This window comes from Cuculus canorus, chromosome 1, assembly GCF_017976375.1.
Source record: "Cuculus canorus isolate bCucCan1 chromosome 1, bCucCan1.pri, whole genome shotgun sequence".
NCBI classification, from domain to species: Eukaryota; Metazoa; Chordata; class Aves; order Cuculiformes; family Cuculidae; genus Cuculus; species Cuculus canorus.
This window is the reverse complement of record NC_071401.1, coordinates 5,897,150-5,917,615: the sequence shown is the minus strand read 5'-3', so window position 1 is coordinate 5,917,615 and position 20,466 is coordinate 5,897,150. Positions and strand designations below refer to the sequence as shown.

General features: G+C 41.0%; 1 protein-coding gene across 5 annotated transcripts in view; it reads left to right on the top strand.

Moving 5' to 3' along the window:
* EXPH5 (exophilin 5) overlaps window positions 1-20,466 on the top strand; it is a 38,878-nt gene that overhangs the window by 9,563 nt on the left and 8,849 nt on the right. For 2 of the 5 annotated variants that reach the window (XM_054051374.1, XM_054051384.1), the window contains exons 2-5: window positions 10,531-10,688; window positions 13,094-13,238; window positions 17,818-17,866; window positions 19,318-19,444. In XM_054051374.1, coding sequence (XP_053907349.1) covers window positions 10,531-10,688; window positions 13,094-13,238; window positions 17,818-17,866; window positions 19,318-19,444 — 479 coding nt within the window. Of the gene's footprint in view, window positions 1-1,514; window positions 1,639-10,530; window positions 10,689-13,093; window positions 13,239-14,817; window positions 15,164-17,817; window positions 17,867-19,317; window positions 19,445-20,466 lie in introns of those variants that run through there. The other 3 variants (XM_054051392.1, XM_054051400.1, XM_054051408.1) reach the window with 3 other exon arrangements.

The following is a 20,466-nucleotide window of genomic DNA, read 5'->3' as shown; positions in this document are numbered from 1 at the left end:
GGTTGAATAATCAAGGAACTGCAATACCTCTGCTTGCTGTATCTGTGGTTTTCCAGATACAAGGGCCTGAGTGCAGAGAATTGCAGAGTGGCTGGGGGGCTCTGTTGTCTGTTTCTTCCTATATTATCAACTTGTGTGCTCTTAAATATGTGTTTATATGTCTTTAAGTATATATAAAAAATAATATATTTATAAAAATATTATATTTTAATGTATTATTAGACCATAATATTTCTATTTCCAGTGGAAGAGTTATGATAAATTATGAGATTCTGAGCTGGTATAGCAGCAAATCTGTGTAAGTATATAGTATATATAAGTAAGTATATAGTATATATAATGCATGTATATAAGCATTTTATTTCCAGATGAAAAACGTCTACTGGGTCAACTTCTAGAGCTTACATTAATTCTTATGACTGCTTTCATTAATTTAAAGCAATGTAAATGAGGCTTTTGTAGTGTTACAGTAATACATACACTGTGTGCCAGTACATTCTAACCTTCTGTCTTACTTCTGTTGACCTGAATATTCCTTCAGCTCTGCATGGGACTCTGCACAGTTACCTGAGATTGTATTTTGAGAGCCCTTGGCTTCAAGCTTGGCTCTGTACAAACAAATGGCTAAGCTTGTCTGGACCCTCTCGGTTTTAGAGCTCAGTCGAGATCCATGGGTTGTCGTATGCAAACCAGCTTGCAGAGATGAGACCTTGGTCTTCATTTGAAATCAATTCCCCTCATCGAGAGTTCTCACCTGGTCTGTGTCCATTTACTAGTTTTTCCCCTTATACTGTTAACAACGAAATGTTTTGCATAAAGAAAGTCATACAGAGGAATAGTATCTGCCTTGTATGTCTTTGCAAGGCAGTTAAGTTTATAATACATAGCTGAGCTGTAAATTACTTGCATAGAGGGCTGTCTCTCTGCATGCTTTCAGTATTTATAAAAGGTCTCTCAATCAACTAGCAGCTCTGCCCTGGAAGAGTAAATATGTTTGCTGTTAATCATTAGCTTTAGTTATACTGGGAGACCTAAGAAGATCTGATCCCCAGCCTTCCAACCCATTATGTGGCACTCACGGTATGCATCTGTGTTTCTGTGTAAGATCTCCAGGACAGAAATTCAGGAGCCCAAAACTTAGTCCTGCCATGCAATGTTTTCAGATTGAGACTACAAACAAATCGGGATCTTTGCATGGAGAATTATGTCCACTGCACCTTTTAGTATTTATTAATGCTAATGGGAATTCCTTTTAATGAAGTCATCTCATTAGAGATATTAATTACTACGTTAAGAAGCTATGTGACACACTTTAAAAATGATAGGTAGCCTTCCTTTCCGTTGCATCATGGATTTGTTTTGTTATTGCCATGTAAAATTGGTAGGCAGCTTGTGAGTATTGACAGCCTAATAAAGTAACACCCTTTTTCTTTGACCTGTCATTTGCAGCCTGTATAGAGAGATTGTAAATCACCTGTAAAACATTCTCAGAGTGGAGCTTTCCCTGTTTCACACTTACTGTAGAGGAAATGGCAGAGTCAGCCTGAGTCACTGACAGTTGTGACATTACTAGCGGTGTTTCATCTCACTCTTTCTTGCTGACCAGCTGCACAAGGACTAAAAGATTTCATATACTAAGTATGTATAAACTTAATTAAAAGATACATATTTACAGTCTTTTCTATTTGTTACAGCAGCGCTGAAATAATAGTTTCGCTGTAAAACTGGGGTAGCTGCTAAAGAACTAAGTTCATGTTAAAAGTAATATTTTGAGGTATTGTTGCAGCTTGAGAGGGATTAATCACCCTGAGCTCCCGTGCTTTCAACACTCTACTTTAACAACTTCACTTTATGAAGACAATCACTGAGCTGCTGATTTCAGAGCTATAACTGAAAAATTTCAGAGAATTTCTGATTCCTGAGCTGCCAGAGCAGAGAGGAGTTACATGGTCAGCATGAGAATGAACCTCATCATTGCTCTTGCATTTCCTAGTTTTCTGTTTCAAGGGAAAATATCAGTCTGTGCTCTTGGCCAGGGGAACAGACAAAAGCTTTGAGGGCAAATGGTATGTTTGACTCGGCGAAAGAGAACACCATCTAGATGAAGTTAACCTGCGGTGTATTTATTTCATGTAGTTTAATGTAAGAAGTTAATGATTTGGGAAAAAACAAAGTTAACTTTTAGCCATTGCAGAGAGGGTGCTTAAGTTAAAAAATTGTAGACGCAAGAAACATTGTGAGTAACAGAGTGGAAAGAAGTGTTCAACTCTCTGTGGGAGTCTGATGAGAATGGTTGTGTATGCTGATAATCTCATTGTTTTTGTGGATTGTGTGTAGTGTAATGTACATGTTGCCACCATATTAGGCTATCTCAAAGCAGATGGTCAGCTGTTATTTAAAAGAATAAATCTCCTGAATAGACATAGTGTAATAATGATTTTGTGATTTTTCTAGCTTGTAATTAGAAAGAAGAGAGGTGGAAATGGAAGGATTTTCCCCATGAGTAGGCAGGGTGGAACCTCAGTAAGGGCAGAAAAGATGTTCTGCCTTTGCCTCGCATATTCTCTGCCTGTGTCCCTGACACCTATGACAAGACTTAGTGTGTGAAGCTGATGTCTTTTTCCAGTGAAGTGTTCCGGAGATATAAATGGCATTTACTGTTTGCAGTTATCTGCTTAAGAAGCTCTACTTACTGCTTCAAAGGGTGCTACAGAATGCATATCAAAATCATGTGCAAAAGTGGTATCTTTGTGTTTAAAGTACTGCTCTCTATGAAGTGTACACTCTGGGAGGAGAAACTAGAGACTATTAATTACATTTTCACTTTCTCTCTGCTTCCATCTCCGGCTTTTGCATATTTTTAAAATCCAAAGATATAGGGATAGTTATGAGCTGGTAACTTGATGTGTCCATTGAAGTGGGATTGAAAACATATCCCGTGCAGTTCAGCGCTGGGCTGTGAAGTGTTTCCCCTGTACTTCAGATGAACCTTTCTTGGCTCTTCCAATTATTCGTTTCCATCCAGAGTTGTCACCACTAGGTGATTCTCCAGCAGCCTCACCTGATGCCAGTTCAGGACAGTGAAAGTCCTTCCATTACATTTTTTGGTATTGGGGTCATGGTTATTAAGAAACATCAAAGCAACGCACTCTTCAGTTTTCCTTGTTGTGGCACATCCTCTTTGCCGGCACCCATCTTTAGTTGTATTGGTTACATACTCAGACAAATACGTCTTCTGAAGGCAACTTAGTGGCTTGATGGGCATTTAAAAATCAATATATAAGAACAAAAATGACAGCAGTAGTACTAACAATGAAAAGGATAGAATCATAGAATAGTTTGGGTTGGAAAGGACCTTAAAGACTTAGAGAACTAGTATTTGGGAGGGAAGAGAAAATTAGATCTGAATGGTTGATTAGTAACAGACTAGCAGGTTAGATTCAAGCATTATTTCCAATGCAAATTTTGTTCCTCAAATGGAGGAAGCCTCGGTTTACCAGATAATTACTGTAGAAATGCTTAATTACAAATATAAAAGCCAAAGGAAAAATAAGTACATTTTCAGTTAGATCTTTTTACACTGTCTTGTAGTGTGTGTAACCAAAACATGGGAGTCAGTTTTCCTCTCTGATTCATCTATTTTACATATAACAATGTAGCTGGCTTGGATTATTGACATTAGCCAAACAGAAAGACTAAGAAAGAAAAATAAACAAAGGGTTGCTTTAATGTGTAAAGTAAGATGTCTAAAGTAGAAACGTACCAGCTACTAAGAATAAAGACTGCCTTGGAAAATGGACTTGTTGTGTGTCTAACATGCCAGGAAACAGTATCTTGGCTCTGTGTATCTTCACATCTCTTCCTGGTAGGATTAACCTGCCACAAATGCTTCTCTGGCACCTTGGAAACTAGAGTGGTTTTTTTTTACTGCACTGTATGTTTATGTGAAATGGCAGATAATAATTTTTTCAAATTACTTCAGCTGTGGTAGTTGTTGCTGCTGTCAGTAATGCTTTTTTCTCCCCCCACCCCCTTTTTCTTGAAGTAAGGTGGCGACTTGGTGATTTGTCTTTAAATTGTTTTTATAAAATTAAAAGGAGCTATAAGTAAAAAAATATTCTTGCGTATGTATTTTAGAGGTACTCATGATACAGGCAGAATTTTCTAGAAGATGAACTGGTCATAGAAATTAGCTAGAGATGCACAGTTCACCATAAGGCATAAAGCAATGGCAAGGCGATAAGTGGAATCAAAACAACTAGGAAAGAGCAAATTCTTCAGGCACTATTTTTTAGCATAATAGCCTTTCTTCACTGACAAAGTAAGGAATGTAAAGAGAATTTTGGGTAACTGTTTTTGCATATTAACTGCCCTGCTGTGGGTTTTTATCTAATGCTTTCAGCACTGTTTTTATACGCAATCCTTTCAGCCATGTTTTCTCAGACACTGAGAGCTTTGATCGGGTGAGCAAATACTGGCCTGCAAATCCTTCACCTGGTGCAATTCCTCATGCTCCATGGCTGCTGTGTGTCTGTTCTCTCATGAGGTATGTGCTAAGAGTCATTTAGGGCCAAATCCTGCTTCTGCTGAAGCCAGTAGGAACCATGGCAGGGAGGTTGGAACTGTATGATCTTTAAGGTCCCTTCCAACCCTAACTATTCTATGATTCTATGATTATTTCTGCTCTGGCAAAAGTGGGATTGAGATCGCTGTACCTGGCAAGCAGCAAAGTTGTCCCCAGATGTCCTATTGGGCAACCCAGTTTCTACTGCCTTACACATTTGTCTTCTGCTTTATATTCAGGATGAAGACAGTAGAGAAAATGCCTCTCCTCTTACAGTAGCAATTAAAGCTCTTTATTATCCTAGCAGGAAGTGGCAGGGAGAGGCTACAGCGCGTTTTCACCGTATTTATGACAACCCACATGAAAGTTGAGTACATACAAACATGTAGGTTAACTTTTCCCTGGAGATGTCTGTGTCAAAAGTACTGGGACATCCTTGTGCCAATAAGGAAGAGATGGTTTTAAAAACAGTGCAAAGGCATTGCTCCCGAGTGATTCATTAGTTTAGATTCTATGTAGGGTAATAGATGGGAAAAGGTAACGAGGTGTAGCCTGTGAGGTCATTTAGGATTGCTGCCTGCTCCAGTTTGTGGAGCAGTCTCCTGCAAGTTCTCCTGGGAATGGAGTTGCCTTTAATCCTGCAATAGCTTAAAGATATTTTTCTCAATCACAATAATGTTGTCTCCTCTGAAAGTGGCTCCGAGTGTCCAAAGGGGCTGTAGAGAAACAAGGAGGAAGGAAGGATGGAGCGGACAGGGAAGAAGGATCAGTACATTAGGCTTAGAGGGCATTAGGTATTTTTGCTCTCCTGCAGAGCAATGTCTCAATATGTAATTTGCAATCGAAGTAACAATAGCGCTGCCTCAAAGGCAAGTTCATTGCAATAATGACTGCAGATACCATCTTCGGCTGTAATTGTTTCTTGAGACAGGCTTTCCTTTTAGTTCACAACTGTCATGCATTAGGATCATGAGGGGGCATGTAGACTTGACAGAGCAGGTATATAGGGAAATGATGTGGTTTGGCTAGGAGCCATCACAAATGAGTAATATTTAATAGTCATGCGATATTGCGATTACATATTCATATTATTTGGTACTTCCATAACTCTACATATAGGGTGCATGTGTGTGTAAATATAAATATGCAAAAGCAACTTAAAGGGTTTATTTCATGAGTTCGGGAGTACAAAACAATTCAAAAGCAGCACGTTCACAGATGAGTACAGGTAGTGCCAGAGATACAGCAGTAAGGACTATACAATATTTAAATGCTAGTGTCAGTGATTGTCAGAGATGTCACTAAATTGGGCAAGAGTGATGATCTGCTTGAGAGCAGGAAGGCTCCACGGAGGGATCTGGACAGGCTGAATCAGTGGGCTGAGGCCAGATTTATAAGGTTCAACAAGGTCAAGTGCTGGGTTCTGCACTTTAGTCACAACAAACCCATGCAATGCTACAGGCTTGGGGACAAATGGCTGGAAAGCTGCCTGGTGGAAAAGAATCTGGGGTGTTGGCCAACAGCCAGATTAACAATGAGCCAAGTGCGCCCAGGTGGCCAAGAAGGCCAACAGCATCCTGGCTTGTAACAGGAGGGGTGTGACCAGCAGGAGTAGGGAAGTGATCGTCCTCCTGTACTCATCATTGGTGAGGCTGACTCTTGAATACTGTGTTCAGTTTTGAGCCCCTCCCTACAAGAAGGACATTGACGTGCTGGAGCGTGTCTAGAGGAGGGCAACAAAGCCGGTGAAGGGTCTGGAACACAAGTGTTATGCGGAGCAGCTGAGGGACCTGAGGTTGTTTAGCTTGTGGAGAAGAGAAGGCTGAGGGAAGACCTTATTGCCCTCTACAACTACCTAAAAGCAGGTTGTAGTGAGGTGGGAGCTGGTTTCTTCTCCCAAGTGAACAGGTGATAGGAGAAGAGGACATGACTTCAAGTTATGCCAGGGGAAGTTTAGATTGGGTATTAGGAAAAATTTCCTTACTGAAAGAGTGGTGAAGCATTGGGAAGAGGCTGCCCAGGGAAGTGGTAGAGTCTCCATCCCTGAAGGTGTTCAGAAACTATGTAGATGTGGCACTTTAAGACATTGTATGGTAGGCACGGTGGTGTTGGCCTGATAGTTGAACTTGATCTCAGAGGTCTTTTCCAACCTTTGATGATTCTATGTTTTTTAAATGTTTTACTTCTCTCTGGAGAGGAAGAATGTGAATCATAGAATCATAGATTGGTTTGGGTTGGAAGGGACCTTGAAGAGCATCCGGTTCCAACCTCCCTGCAATGGGCAGGGACACCTCCGACCAGACCAGGCTGCTCAAGGCTGCATCCAGCCAGGCCTTGAACACTTCCATGGAGGAGGCAGCCACAGCTTCTCTGGGCAACCTGTGCCAGTGCTTCACCACTCACATGGTGAAGAAATTCTTCCTTATATCTAGCCTAAATCTGCCCCTCTCCAGTTTATAACCATTGCCCCTTGTCCTATCACTCCATGCCTTTGTGACCAGTCCTTCCCCAGCTTTCCTGTAGCCCCCTCCAGGTACTGGCAGGCTGCTGCAAGATCTGCCTGGAGCCTTCTCTTCTCCAGGCTGAGCAACCTAACTCTCTCAGCCTGTCCTCAGAGCAGAAGTGCTCCAGCCCTCTGATCGTGCTCGTAGCCCTCCTCTGGACCTGTTCCACAAGTTTCATATGCTTCTTATGTTGGGGCTTTCAGAACTGGACACAATACTCATAAACAATACTATTGCTCACAAAAGTGGAATAGAAGGGCAGAATTCCCTCCGTCATCCTGCTGGCCATGCTTTTTTGATGCAGCCCAGGACACGAAGCAAAGAGGTGTTTCTGTGTGGGTTACTCCAGTTGGGGGTCAGTAGAATCATAGAATCTTAAAATCACTAGGCTGGAAAAGACCTCTTAGATGTCATCGAGTCTAACCATTCTTGTCTGCCACTAAACCATGTCCCTGAGCACCTCGTCTACCCATCTTTTAAATACCTCCAGGGGAAGTGACTCAACCACTTCCCTGGGCAGCCTCTGCCAGTGCCCAATGACCCTTTCTGTGAAAAATTATTTCCTGATATTATTTTCTCAACCTCCCCTGACACAGCTTGAGGCCATCGCCCCTTGTCCCGTCTCCTGTCACTTGGGAGAAGAGGCCAGCTCCTTCCTCTCCACAACCTCCTTTCAGGTAGTCGTAGAGAGCAATAAGGTCTCCCCTCAGCCTCCTCTTCTCCAGGCTAAGCAACCCCAGCTCTCTCAGCCGCTCCTCATAAGACTTGTTCTCCAGCCCCCTCACCAGCTTCGTTGCTCTTCTCTGGACACTCTACACAGCCTCAACATCCTTCTTGTGGTGAGGGGCCCAGAACTGAACACAGTACTCAAGGTGCGGTCTCACCAGCGCCGAGTACAGAGGGAGAATAACCTCCCTGGACCTGCTGGTCACGCCGTTTCTGATACAAGCCAAGATGCCGTTGGCCTTCTTGGCCACCTGGGCACACTGCTGGCTCATGTTCAGTCGGCTGTCAACCAACACCCCCAGGTCCTTCTCCTCCAGGCAGCTTTCTCGCCAGACTCCTCCTAATCTGTAGCACTGCATAGGGTTGTTGTTCCCCAAGTGCAGGACCCGGCATTTGGCCTTGTTAAATCTCACGCCATTGGTCTCAGCTCATCGTTCCAACCTGTTCAGATCCTTTTGCAGAGCCTCCCTACCCTCCAGCAGATGGACACTTCCTCCCAGCTTTGTGTCATCTGCGAACTTGCTGAGGGTGCGCTCAATGCCTTTATCGCAGTCATTGGTAAAGACATCGGACCGTGGGGTGCTGGGGGCACAGCAGGGGGCGCTGCTGCCCGGTGGGCGCTCGGCTGCATTTCGGGCTGCCGCCGCCAGGGGGCGCCCCGGACTCCCCCACTCCTCCACCCCCCTTCTGACCGGCTCGGCTTTGAAAAGACCCCAGGGATGGATTCTAAGAGATGCTCTCCACTTTCGGGTCTGCAGCAGAACTGCTTTGGGATTGTTTTTCCGGGTAATCGCCGTGGCTGCAGCCACTCCCCGAATACCTCATGCCTGGCGCTGTGTGTTTTAATTCCTCCTGGTATCTTGGATCCCATTTGCTAAGCCCGCAGGAGTGAGGTCATGAAGTTGGCACGGGTGAGCGCGTTGTTCATCATCTCCTCCTGTTTCATATTTACTGCTGGGCTGTTTTCCAAGCTGCAGATGGCGTTGATGGCGTTCAGTCACTCCCATAGTGCGGTAATAGCTGTGATGATTAACATTCTTGCCTTTGTAATAAGTTTATTTCGAATCATAGAATAGTTTGGGTTAGAAGGGTCCTTAAAGATCATCCAGTTCCACCCCCCTGCCACTGGCAGGGACACCTCCCACTAGATCAGGCTGCACAAGACCCCATCCAACCTGGCCTTGAACACCTCCAGGGATGGGGTAGCCACCACTTCCCTAGGCAACCCATGCCAGTGCCTCACCATTCTCACAGTGAAGAAATTCTTCCTTATGTCTAGTCTAAATCTGCCCCTCTCCAGTTTATACCCATTGCCCCTCGTCCTATCTCTACAAGCCTTTGTGAACAGCCCCTCCCCAGCTTTCTTGTAGCCATTTTCAGGTACAGTAAGGATACTATAAGATCTCCTTGGAGCCTTCTTTTCTCCAGGCTGAACAACCCCAACTCTCTCACCCTGTCCTTGTATGGGAGGTTATTCAGCCCTCTGATCATCTTTGTAGCCCTCTTCTGGACCTGTTCCAACAGCTTCATATCTTTCTTATTTTGAGGATTCCAGGACACAATACTCCAGATGAGGTCTCACAAGAGAGGAATAGAGGGGCAAAATCACCTCCCTTGACCTGCTGGCCATGCTTCTTTTGATGTGGCCCAGGATACAGTTGGCCAAGTAATGTGGTCTCAGCGAATACGGGTTTTTATTTCCATTGATAACTGAAATAATTTATGTTCTGTGAGAGCATCTGTATTCCTAGACGTGGGTTTTACCACAGATTAAGGTGGAAGATTTACATGAGAGCCTTGCTAAAACATCAGTATTACATCACCATACTGTGTGCAAAGTTCTATTCTGTTGCCATCAGAATCAGTTGTGGTGTGGGTTTGCTGCTTTTGCATCTGCACTTTAGGCACTTGTATGATTTAATCTGAAAACAAGTAACTTTGCATGTGCATTGCACTATTCCAGCTCTTCTGTAACTATACCTTGTTCTTTTATGCCCAATAAACAATTCATTCTTGTGACCTCTTGGTCTAAAGCCTGAATTTGCTGCTAAACATCTTCAGTTGCAGCCACATATGTATAGCTTCTTCAGGCTCCTCCTCTGCATGGCAGAACGTTCATATTCGTTGTTAGTTGCTTCCGTACATATTAAACACTGGCAGAATCACTATGCCGCAGGGAAAGAAGAAAATATGATAAACTCGTTGAACACGTTGCGTGAATGCCTATTAGCTGAGCATACAAGTTATTATTCTTCTTTACATAGAAAATTTGTGGTGGGCACCTCACTGCCTCAATGTCAGGTCCTCAGTGAGCTTCCTCTTGAAAATCAGAATAATCTTGCTATTGCTTCTGCTTAAATAAGTGAATAAATATTTCAAGAACTGCTTTGTTAGAGTATTATTTATTCTAATTTGAGTATTGGCTGAACTTCATCTTACTTTCAATTAGTGATATCATATTTATGAATTATGGCCTCATTTTTTGCTAGGAAGAAGGGCGCGGAGACTAATTCTGGTCACAGAATCTCATCATTAAGCTGGAGAATTCTGCTGTCTCTAAAACTTTTATGTGATTGTAGTGAATGTATCATGTCCCACTGTATCTTTTTATAAGTCATTCTATGTAGCAATGTACTGTAAATACATAAATTAACAAGAGGAAGAATTCCTAATGTTGTGCCTGCAATATCTAAAATGGCTTAAAAATAAGTTTTTGGTTTTTTTTTTTCTTTCTAGCAAACTTCTGAAGAGAAAGAAGTCTGAAATAGGGCTGCAGGGAGTGACTGGAGAATGGTTTGAAGAAATACAAAAAAAAAAATTTCAGGATTACATTGATGTCAATAAAATGATAAAATCACCATTAGAGCATCAGCTAAGGAAGACCAAAAACACCAGTAAGTTGCATTTTCCCATTTCCTTGTCTACATGGTAATGGTCACCAAAATAAAGTCTTAGAGCATTTTAAAGTGTAATAACTAAGGAGTTTCTGAAATTGCATTGAATTTCTTCTTATGCCAAAGGTTTACCAAAGATACGTTTTCAAAATGATTATGTTTCTTTAAGCACAGCTGGGAATCACAATAGAAAATCCCTGATATTCTTATCCTATATTTAGAATCATGGAATGGCCTAGGTAGGGGGGACATTAGAAGATCATCTGATCCAACCTTTCTTGGGAAAGGGAGCCTGTATGAGATTATCCAGCATTCTGTCCAGCCATGTCTTGAAAACTTCCAGAGATGGAGACTCCACCCCATCCCCAAGGAGGTGTTCCAGGGATTGATTGTCTTCACTGTAAAAAAATTCTCCTTTAATGAAGATGAAGTTGCTGTAATTATACTAAATACAGTGATGGTTTCCCCATCAAAGCCATAATGTTTATTTTGTACAAAAACTGTTTCCTTTTTGCCTAGTTTTGTTAAAGAAACTAGGAGCACCTATGTGGCATTTGGAGTAAGTAGGTAATCTGGGTTTGAGTGAGAGAGGTTTGACTGTATCAGTGAAAACTTTTCCTGGTAACACAGTGATAAAGGTGTACCAGTGAAAACTTTTCCCGGTAACACGGGGATAAAGGCATACCAGCGCTGATTATCAGGGAGGGTGACAAAGCCTGAAAAGTTGGGCTGAGCAGGAAGCAGCTTCTGGAGATCTCATTTTACAGGTTGCCCATCCAAAATGAGCGTGCACAAGAAACACAGTGTCTCTATACCAAGCATGGCATTCTGTCCTGTCTTTTTCATCTTTCATCCAGATAGTTTTATATAATATATTCTTTTATGCCATTCACATTCCTGCACGTTTTTCATTGAGCTCTTCCTATTTGTGCTTCGTAGCAATTGGAAACAAAATCATGTATTTCAAAAGAAAAGTGAAACCCTAAATATTATCCTGAAACTGCAGACCTGCACTGAACCGATCTCTCCCTTTCCTGTTTTTCCCCAATGTCTCCTCTACTCCACAGTTATCTACTATTTTTCTCTTTCAGCGATTTTCTAACTGATGCATTAGCTACCTAAACTCTGTGCAATTGTTCTCTCCACCTTGAAAGCTGCTGTTTCTATTTCAGATCTGAAGAAGAGATTGTGTGCCTCAGAGGCTTGTTTGGTATTTCCAATCATATAAGTCGATTTGATAAAAGGTACTACTTCTACCGGCAAGCCTCGCTCTGTCTGCATCCCTAGACCGTCCTGACTATGGTAGAGTGCCGTTAGGACTCTCCTGATGTCACCTTCCTTGTCAAGTCAAACAATGCCACCAAGAAGTTAGGCTCTGAAACGGGTAAAAGATGCAGCATTTTCTAATACACCGTGGTTGTCACTGAAGTGAAAGCCATATATTACACACAGGATTTAAATTGCGTGACGTGAATTATTCACTTCATTTTGGATTAGGTGCAGAATTCTGCCCTTTGCTGTTGTTATTAGTAGCCCTTTGCTCTCACTTCTGGTTTTACTTTCTCCTGCAGTTACTGGATAAGCCATTTTCAGGCTGTCCTACTGTTCCAGGCATGTGATGTTTTAAGAGTATCTTGTCTCCTTATTTCCTCTGGTTTTCTGTGGCATGTTTTAATAACCAAACCTGCATTTTCTTTCCCTAATCTGTGAGAAATACTTATCCTCTCCTTCATACCAATTGCCAACTGCTTTTACACGTAGATTTGGTTTATGTTCCGTTTGAAGAAATGAAATCATAACTCAAACAAATAATTCGTGATATCTTGCATTTAAAATACAGTTCTGATAAGCATTTTGTAGCAGGAAAAAATGTACTCCAGTGGCCATGGGAATACCATAATAAAGGATCACATGATACAGAAGACACCGAAGTCTGAATTACTGTTATGTGGGTACATTACAGGCTATTAAGCCATTGTATATTCAGGGTTGTCATATTTATATTTCTTACAAAGGTGTAAAGAAAGTGACTAGTGATTATGGGTGCCTTAATTTTCAATAATAATTTTCAATATAATTTGCCTATATTTTAAAATGGTTCTGGTTTTCAAACAGTTGAGTGCTGATTACATTCTGAAAATCAGCCTCATTTATCTCACGTTTCACCCAAAATCAATAACACTTTTTGAAACTTTAGACCTGTTTATCTTTCTCTCAGTCTTCTAGTTAGTCATTATAAATGAGCATGTCACATAGCCTGTCAAAAAATGTGAATAAAACTTGATTTTCCTGGCATAAAAGGTAAGCAAAATAAAATTGTTTATGAAGACATAACTTTCGATGTATATTTTAATACTGTTTTTAGTGAAAGCTTGAAACAAATCAAATTCTTCTAATATTTTTAGGTCACAAAGAATTAAAAATGTCATCCCATACAAATCATCAAGCACAAAAGAACACTTCAGCTTCCTTTCTGGGGTTCAGATCACCTTTTGCTTGGCTTTTCTCCTTTAGAAAATCAAGGAAAAACCAGGCTCAGAAGCAACCACGGTGAGCTTTAATCGGAACATATGTTATTTCCAGCTTTAAAAACAAGTCTATGAATTGTTCTGTGTTTTGCTTAGAAAACTTTTAAACTGATTTTTTTCAGGTTTTTTGCCATTCACCTTACTGGAATGCCTGGGATTTTTCTTGGTCGTGTAATGACCCCACTGTTCTGTGTCAGAAGAATGAGGGTGGCAAGTAATAGGCAATACCTCATAGCTACATCTATTTTGCTCAGGTTTTGCATAAAGGCTTTAAGTGTAAGAAAGCCCCTAGACTTAGCAGCAGCTGCATCCTAACTAATTCCCTCTCAAGAGGACAAGGTGTAAGGTGCATGGGGATCTGGTGCCCTGTGGCTGTGAGATAACAGGCAAGTATAGTTTTCCCAGGCGGTGGCAGAGAGTACCAGCCCCAGGCAGCTTTGCTGTACCAGTTCCCACCATTTCTAGCCCAGAGGCAGCTTAGAGGCAGGCCTGCAGCTTTAGTTGTAGCCAGACAAACAAGGCATCTCTCCAGTGCTTTTGTCTTCTGTGCGTTGTCAGGGCTTTGGTTTCATCTGGATCTGAAGCAAAGTTGGTCTTCTATGCAGTGCTGGAGCTGCTGTTTAAAGAGAACTCTTCTCGCTTGCCTTCTGCAGAGGGAAAGCTGCTGTTCAGAGGGGAATGGGGTGGGAGCTGCACTCCAGCAGGCTGACTGTTGTCTCCTAAGTTTTGCCCTCTGTGGTTGTGTGTGTCAGCAACACCTGAGTGAACTATTATTATTTTTGTGTGCATCTTAGGGTAATGCTTGGGACAGGCAATTGTAGGTAAAGATGCTTTGTGCAGAGCTGTGCAATCTAAGTAGGAAGCATCAAGAACTTTGGCACAAAGAGCTGATTTTCACTCTGCTTGTGAGTCTTAGGCTGGTATTCTGGTCCTTGCCTGGGGCTCCTGGGTGGCGTGATGCTAAGAAGGAACAGCTGTAATAAACACTGACAGAGGATGCAAGCCTCTAAAGAAAGGATGCTAACTCTGATATGTTGGTTTTGCTTGCCATTATGGAGTGTTTGTATCAAAGCAGAAAGAAGCTTAAGGAGAGGCTTGACTAGAGCCTGTGAAGTTAGATATGTGGATGTTTACTGGTAACAATTCTCTCATATAGCAACACAGCATAGAAAAAAAAATCTGCGAAGTTTTAGCACTGCTCCATACATGTCATCTGCTCCCTCCTCTCCTGGGACAATGTAATGCCCCTTAGCTGGGCCTCATCAACACCGGATTCTTGCAGAATAAAGGAGCACTTGTGTAGCTGAGAATCAGATTTCAACGACGTTTTATCCCGGTGCACAGAAAGGCAGCCAGTGCACAAGCTCAGGTCTAGGCTTTGCTGTAGAATCTAAGCGTTGTAATGATTTCTTAATTTGAGAAGACAAAAAAAAAAATAAACCATGCCTATTGTTGCATCAGATTTTCTAATATGTGTTTTTCTGGCTTTTCCACAGAAAATCCATTTTATCTCAGGCTCAGACGCCTTTGATTTCTTACCCAGCACAGCTTGAAAAATAAACAAGTCAATCCTGACGTGTAACTGAGCTGATTGCTACATTTTCTAGTCACGCCTGTCTGTCGAAAACTTCCCCCACCCTCTTCTAGGTGTTGCCGTGGCATGTGGTTTGCTTTACGCGTAGACAAAGTACTGAAATAATCTGCCTCTCGCCAGGTAGAGTTATTTTGGAGAGCTAGTGAAATACAATAGGAGGCAGCACTGTGAATCCTGTAAGTAAGCCTAACTGGCATAAGCTTTTAAATAGCTCAATATTAATGGCTGTGTAGAGGGTCCTTTCTGTACTGGAGAGTTTCATCAGCTGTGGTGGTGTTTTGCTGTGAGAATAAATTATGGATGCTGCACAAAAGAGAAGGCTTTTGCGGAGATACAGAAGATGCTAATAAAAGGTTTGTAACTGTAGTTTAAAGGTAGTGAAATGTTTGCTCGCTTTTGGTGCAGAGGTGTTTGGCGTTCTTGAATTCATCCGTATCTTTTCTGATATGTAAGCGTGATTCATGCTGGAAAAGAAATGCTGTATGATTGTGTTTTCAGAGTATGTAAGTTCTGTTTGTTGCTTGTCTGGCTTCTTATGTAGCACTGATAAGAATAGTATGGAAGAAAACGGATTGCACTCTGACATTAGACAACTTGGAGATGGCCTCGGGAAGACAAGTGCCTCAGTGAAAATACTAAGTCACAGCAGATTTTAATTCATGGATTTATATTATTATTGCCAGTAGTAAGCGGAGTAATCATTTACCTTTAGTCTTACATTTGGTTGTCATGAAAAGGACACATATGTATATAAGTGAAAAATTATAAAATATAACTTCTTGTTTTCCATAGTGAGTAGTATTTTTCTGATGGCAAATATTTCTGAACTTGAGCAGTAATTTTGCTTCTTTTCTGTTTACAAATAATAGATGATGTTTACAACTGCGTGTTTGTGCGCCTGCATGCGTGTGTGAGATAATGTAAACATTGCTCAATATCCTTTACCAAGAAAGAAACTAAATTATTTTTTTCCTAAAATGAAGCAATATTTCTCTGGAAGTAAGCAAAACTCTAATTTAGAAATGCTGTAAAACTTAAAAGAGTTCAGAAAAAATGAGGCAGTTTGAGAAGTGGAGGGATTGCCATAGGGAAAAGATTAAAATAACTTTGTCTGTCTAGGTTGGCAGGGAGTAAAGTAAAGCAGGATGCAGTGGCATGTTATTTCTGAAAAAAAACAGTGAAAATGAAGAAATAGGGAGTTTAAAGTAGTGCCAGAGGTGCAAATGAAAATTCAGTGTTTGCCTAGACTATCAGAAGACATTTCTAACTGCTTCATGTAGCTTTATTGCAAGGAGCGATTAACTCATGACCAAGCACAGCACCAAGTGAGAGCATTGTAGAGTGGCTTTGCACAGTAAAGCTGAAGAAGATTGTTTCTGAAAATATATTACATTCTTGTTACACGTGTAGTTAAAATTAAGGTAACTCACTAAGCCACAGGATTGCACTGCACTTGATTTGCAGCAAATAATAGTAAAAACTCTGAAACATAAATTTCATCTTAATTTCTTGTAGAAGCATTAAAACATATTCAACATTATTTTAGTTTAAAGGAAGAGCTACTTGCATCGCTGAGTCCGAGTTCTATGAGCTTCATTCGCAGGGAGCGATAACCCACTGAACTAATGGCTTTTCATATTCAGTGCTACGAGGAAAAATTAGGAATTTCAGCTTCAAATTGTCTGGCCGGATCCTAAGCCCATGGAGGTCAACAGGCTTATTTCCTTTGGTTTCAGTTGGACCCCATATTGGAGAGGATTCCTGGTTTTACAGTTCACAATTACAGCAGCAAAAACAAATTGCACCTTTCAACTGTTCTTCCCTGCCTGCAAGCACATTGCAAACAAATGACAAAGCACTTCAGGAGGAAAGGCTGGGCCACAAAGAACCTGCCAACAAGCCGGTTTATACTTGCTGTTGAAGCACAATAAAGTAGTCTACCTGAGCACAAGAAGATTTTAAGAGCCTAACAACAAGGTCATTCTAAAAGACTTGGAGACAAACAGGACTGAGCAGAATCTTCTTTCCCTACTTCAGTCTCTCTCCAGAATTAACTTCCTGGGAAAAAAAACCCAAACTGTCTCTGAAACAAGGAAGAACTGGCAATAAACACAAGCTGAGCAACGTTTCCGTCAGGGCTTTTGAAGGGACTGCATTTGTTTAATTGTGAAATAAGTCTGCAGACTTGAATAGAGTCAATAAAGTCAAGTCCTGTTCTTGTTTCTTCAGTTTATTTTGTATTTGTATGTCTGCAAGTCACCCCGTAGAACAGAATATCTTTTATGTTCAGGGCTTCTCAGCTTGTTCTAACCACTGTATTACTCACAGCCACTCTAGCCAGTTCTCTGCCAAGCCTTTGCAGTCCCGTATAGCTTACGAAAGCAGACGAGCCTTCTACCATGACTTAAAAATTTGTAAATAAAGGCTGTTGGGGGTGCGTAGCAGCAAGTTCCAAAGCTCACACCAAAACCAATCTGCTCTTTGGGTCTGCCCCTACACAGGGGCAGAGTGAAGCTCTGCGTCTCAGCAGGGAGAAATGAAAAACAATAGAACTGCAGATGCAAACCACTTACAGATTTACAAGTAGTTAACTTCATAACACCTTCTAAATTATTGTTGTTTGGCAAAGGAAGTTAATACCATCTTGTTGTAAATGTGGGATTGAAACAATTACTTTATGGCTGTTGCAGATGTTGAGCTATCAGTACATTGACTTCATTCTTGGCTGTGCAACTACATTTGCAAGCTGACAAGACCAAACTGTATGTAAGATTACCCCAGCATTTTTGTTAGCAGGATTTTTTATTGAGGAAAGGATGGATTCTTCATGGAGCAGTCTTTTTTCAGATGCTTCTCCATAGTTTTTAAAGAGAAAATGCTGGATATTTACTACTTAGTAAAATTGCATCACATTCCTTTCCAAAGCGAAAATGCTGGATATTTACTACTTAGTAAAATTGCATCACATTCCTTTCCAAAGCCAATATTTTAATCTCTCTGCCTACAGATATGACAGTTCTGCTAGCCCACCTGCGAAAGCGGAAGAAATGGCAACGGTAAGCAGCCCATCAGCTTTATTGTTAGCAATGTTTAAATCACGGATTTTTCCAAAACGAGACCCCGTTGTTTATAACAAAGGTGATATAACGCCTGTTTAAATAGGATTCTTGCAGTTCTTGTATTAAACCCCGAGTAAAATGTCTGTGTCGTTAACCTGTTGAATACAGTAGAATGAGCTTGTCCTGTTAACTATGCAAGTCCAAAGCTTTCCTAGGTAAGCCCTAAATCCAGCTCTGATCAAGTTTCACCTCTCTCTTAATGACAGAATAATTGTATGGATAATTTCCTAGGCTAAAACCCTCACGTATTTCGGCAACTGTAACCTACCTGCAAATAGGTCAAAACTCACACTGAATAAATAATCTGATATATTTACTTTGTTTCTTTTCATTTGTACAAGGGTGAAAAAGAGTAGCTGACTTGAGGAAGGAGTGAGCTAGACCCTCTCACAACATTTCCACATGTAGAATTACTGTGTAAATGTAAATTTTGCCAGAAGGAAATTATTTTCTGGCTGAATGTTCCATTTTATAAGCACAAGCTCAATTTAAGGATGAAACAACAGTTTTATTTCTGGTATAATTTACGTGCACACTGTTGAAATAAACAAGATTTCTTCCAAGGATGATATTTACTATTTTAATTACTTTATTAACCTGTATTACTGACATGTCTTTCCTCCTCTTCAATTGTGTGGTGTAACCACGGAGGGGACTGAGAAGGTATACAGTATGTAATCAAAGGTGTAGAGGAGGTAAATTGGCCGCCTCCCTTCTCTCATGTTTCAGAAACGACAGGTTAATCTATACTAATGTATGACTGAACAAAGATCTTATCAGAGAATCCTGCCTATTATATAAATAGACTATTACAGCTAGACAAGTATGGGATGACATTTACCCCACTGCTAAGCTGATTTATCACAGCCCCCTAAAGTGCTGTCTTGCAATATGAAGATTGACTGTGGTGTTAAATTAGTAAATCTTTGTTGGCAGGTGAGTGTGTGAGTTTTAAAATGTACTGGTCAAGAAAGAAGTGGTTAAGAAAAACTGAATTAAGAGATAGAATGCAATAAGGATGCAAATGCAGAAAATAAATAAACTATGACCCTTATTATAAGGTCATTTTAACTCATGTATGCGAAACATGCTACAGTATGAGCACAAAATGAGCAAATTGTTATATATGTAAGTCTATAAAATGCATGCGGCTTTATGATACTCAGTTGTATATTCTCACAGACCATAAAATCACTAGGTTGGAAAAGACCTGTGAGATCATCAAGCTCAACCGTACCTGTCCACTACTAAATAATAATACAGTATTTAGTGGGCCCACTGACCTCTGTGACATGTGACATGTGACATGATGTGTGATGTAACGCATGAAATGTGATTTGAACCCAAATGTAGAGCTAAAATCATGTTGCCTTACAATTTTTTAACAGGCTGAAATGTGTAATTCCCCAATGTCAGCTGAAACAAGTGGTCCTTCTTTTGATGCAAACCAAAATGAAGTGATGGAGAAAAGTACACAGGAATGGAATGAACAGCTAGAGGAGGAATTTTTCAGCAGTAAGTGTGTCCCCTTACTTTGTTCTGATATTATTGTTACCAGAAGTGACTGTGGTGACTAGTTTCAGAGAATTTTCTGCAAAAGCATAGACTGTAAAGATATGGCTCGTTACTTTCTAGCATAGGGGCTACTTTTGCTGGCTATCTTACAGCAGAATGTGTACTCTGACATAGACTTCAACATGTGTCTCTGGTCACTCTTAAGAGCGCATTTCTTCTCATACTGATCCAGTCCAGAAGAATCACACTTGAAAAGAGTGCATTTCTCTCTGCTGATTCTGATAGGAGCCCATATTGCATCCTTTAGATGCAGACATATAGTTGTGTGAGAACAATTTCATCCCAGTTTCCTGCGTGCATAGTTCCGATTATGGTGAGTGTCTGGGCCTGATTTTACAGATTGTAAAGCCTCAAACCACAGAAGCAAGAGGTGTTATGGCATTCGGTTAGCTTCCAGGGAGCCCTCACAGCACCAGTCAACAGTTGTTGGGTTGGGTTTATTTCTCACTGCTGGGAAGCAAGACAAGCTCAGACCCAGCGTATGGGTGTACAGAGGTGTTCTTCCATAAACTTTCTCAAATCTATGAAAAAAAAACAGTCCATGAATATCACTTTCTACTACCCAAAATTATGAGAAATCACGGATCGAAAGTGGATGGATTGGCAGTGCTAGAAGAAGAGAGCACTGCATGATAGACAGTGGTTCTTCTGAAACTCATGTGCCTATCACCGCTTTTGGGTGTCAGTCGTAACTGTGCATGTTTGCCCACTGGTAGCAAAAAAATGTATATTGCATGGCTGGTGTCATCCAAATGGAAGACTCAGAGACAAGTTGTCTTTTTTCTTGTTCTAAACTGACTCTCTCAGGAGTCTTTTCTCTTCTGTGCTGAAGAGAAACATAGGAAAATGGAAAACTGTAGTACTTTTGTATCGCCTTTTGTTCCAACTGTACATAGGTAGCAATGCTTTCTTAATGGTTCTTATTAGCATAGATTTATAATGACTGATCATTTAGTTTATTT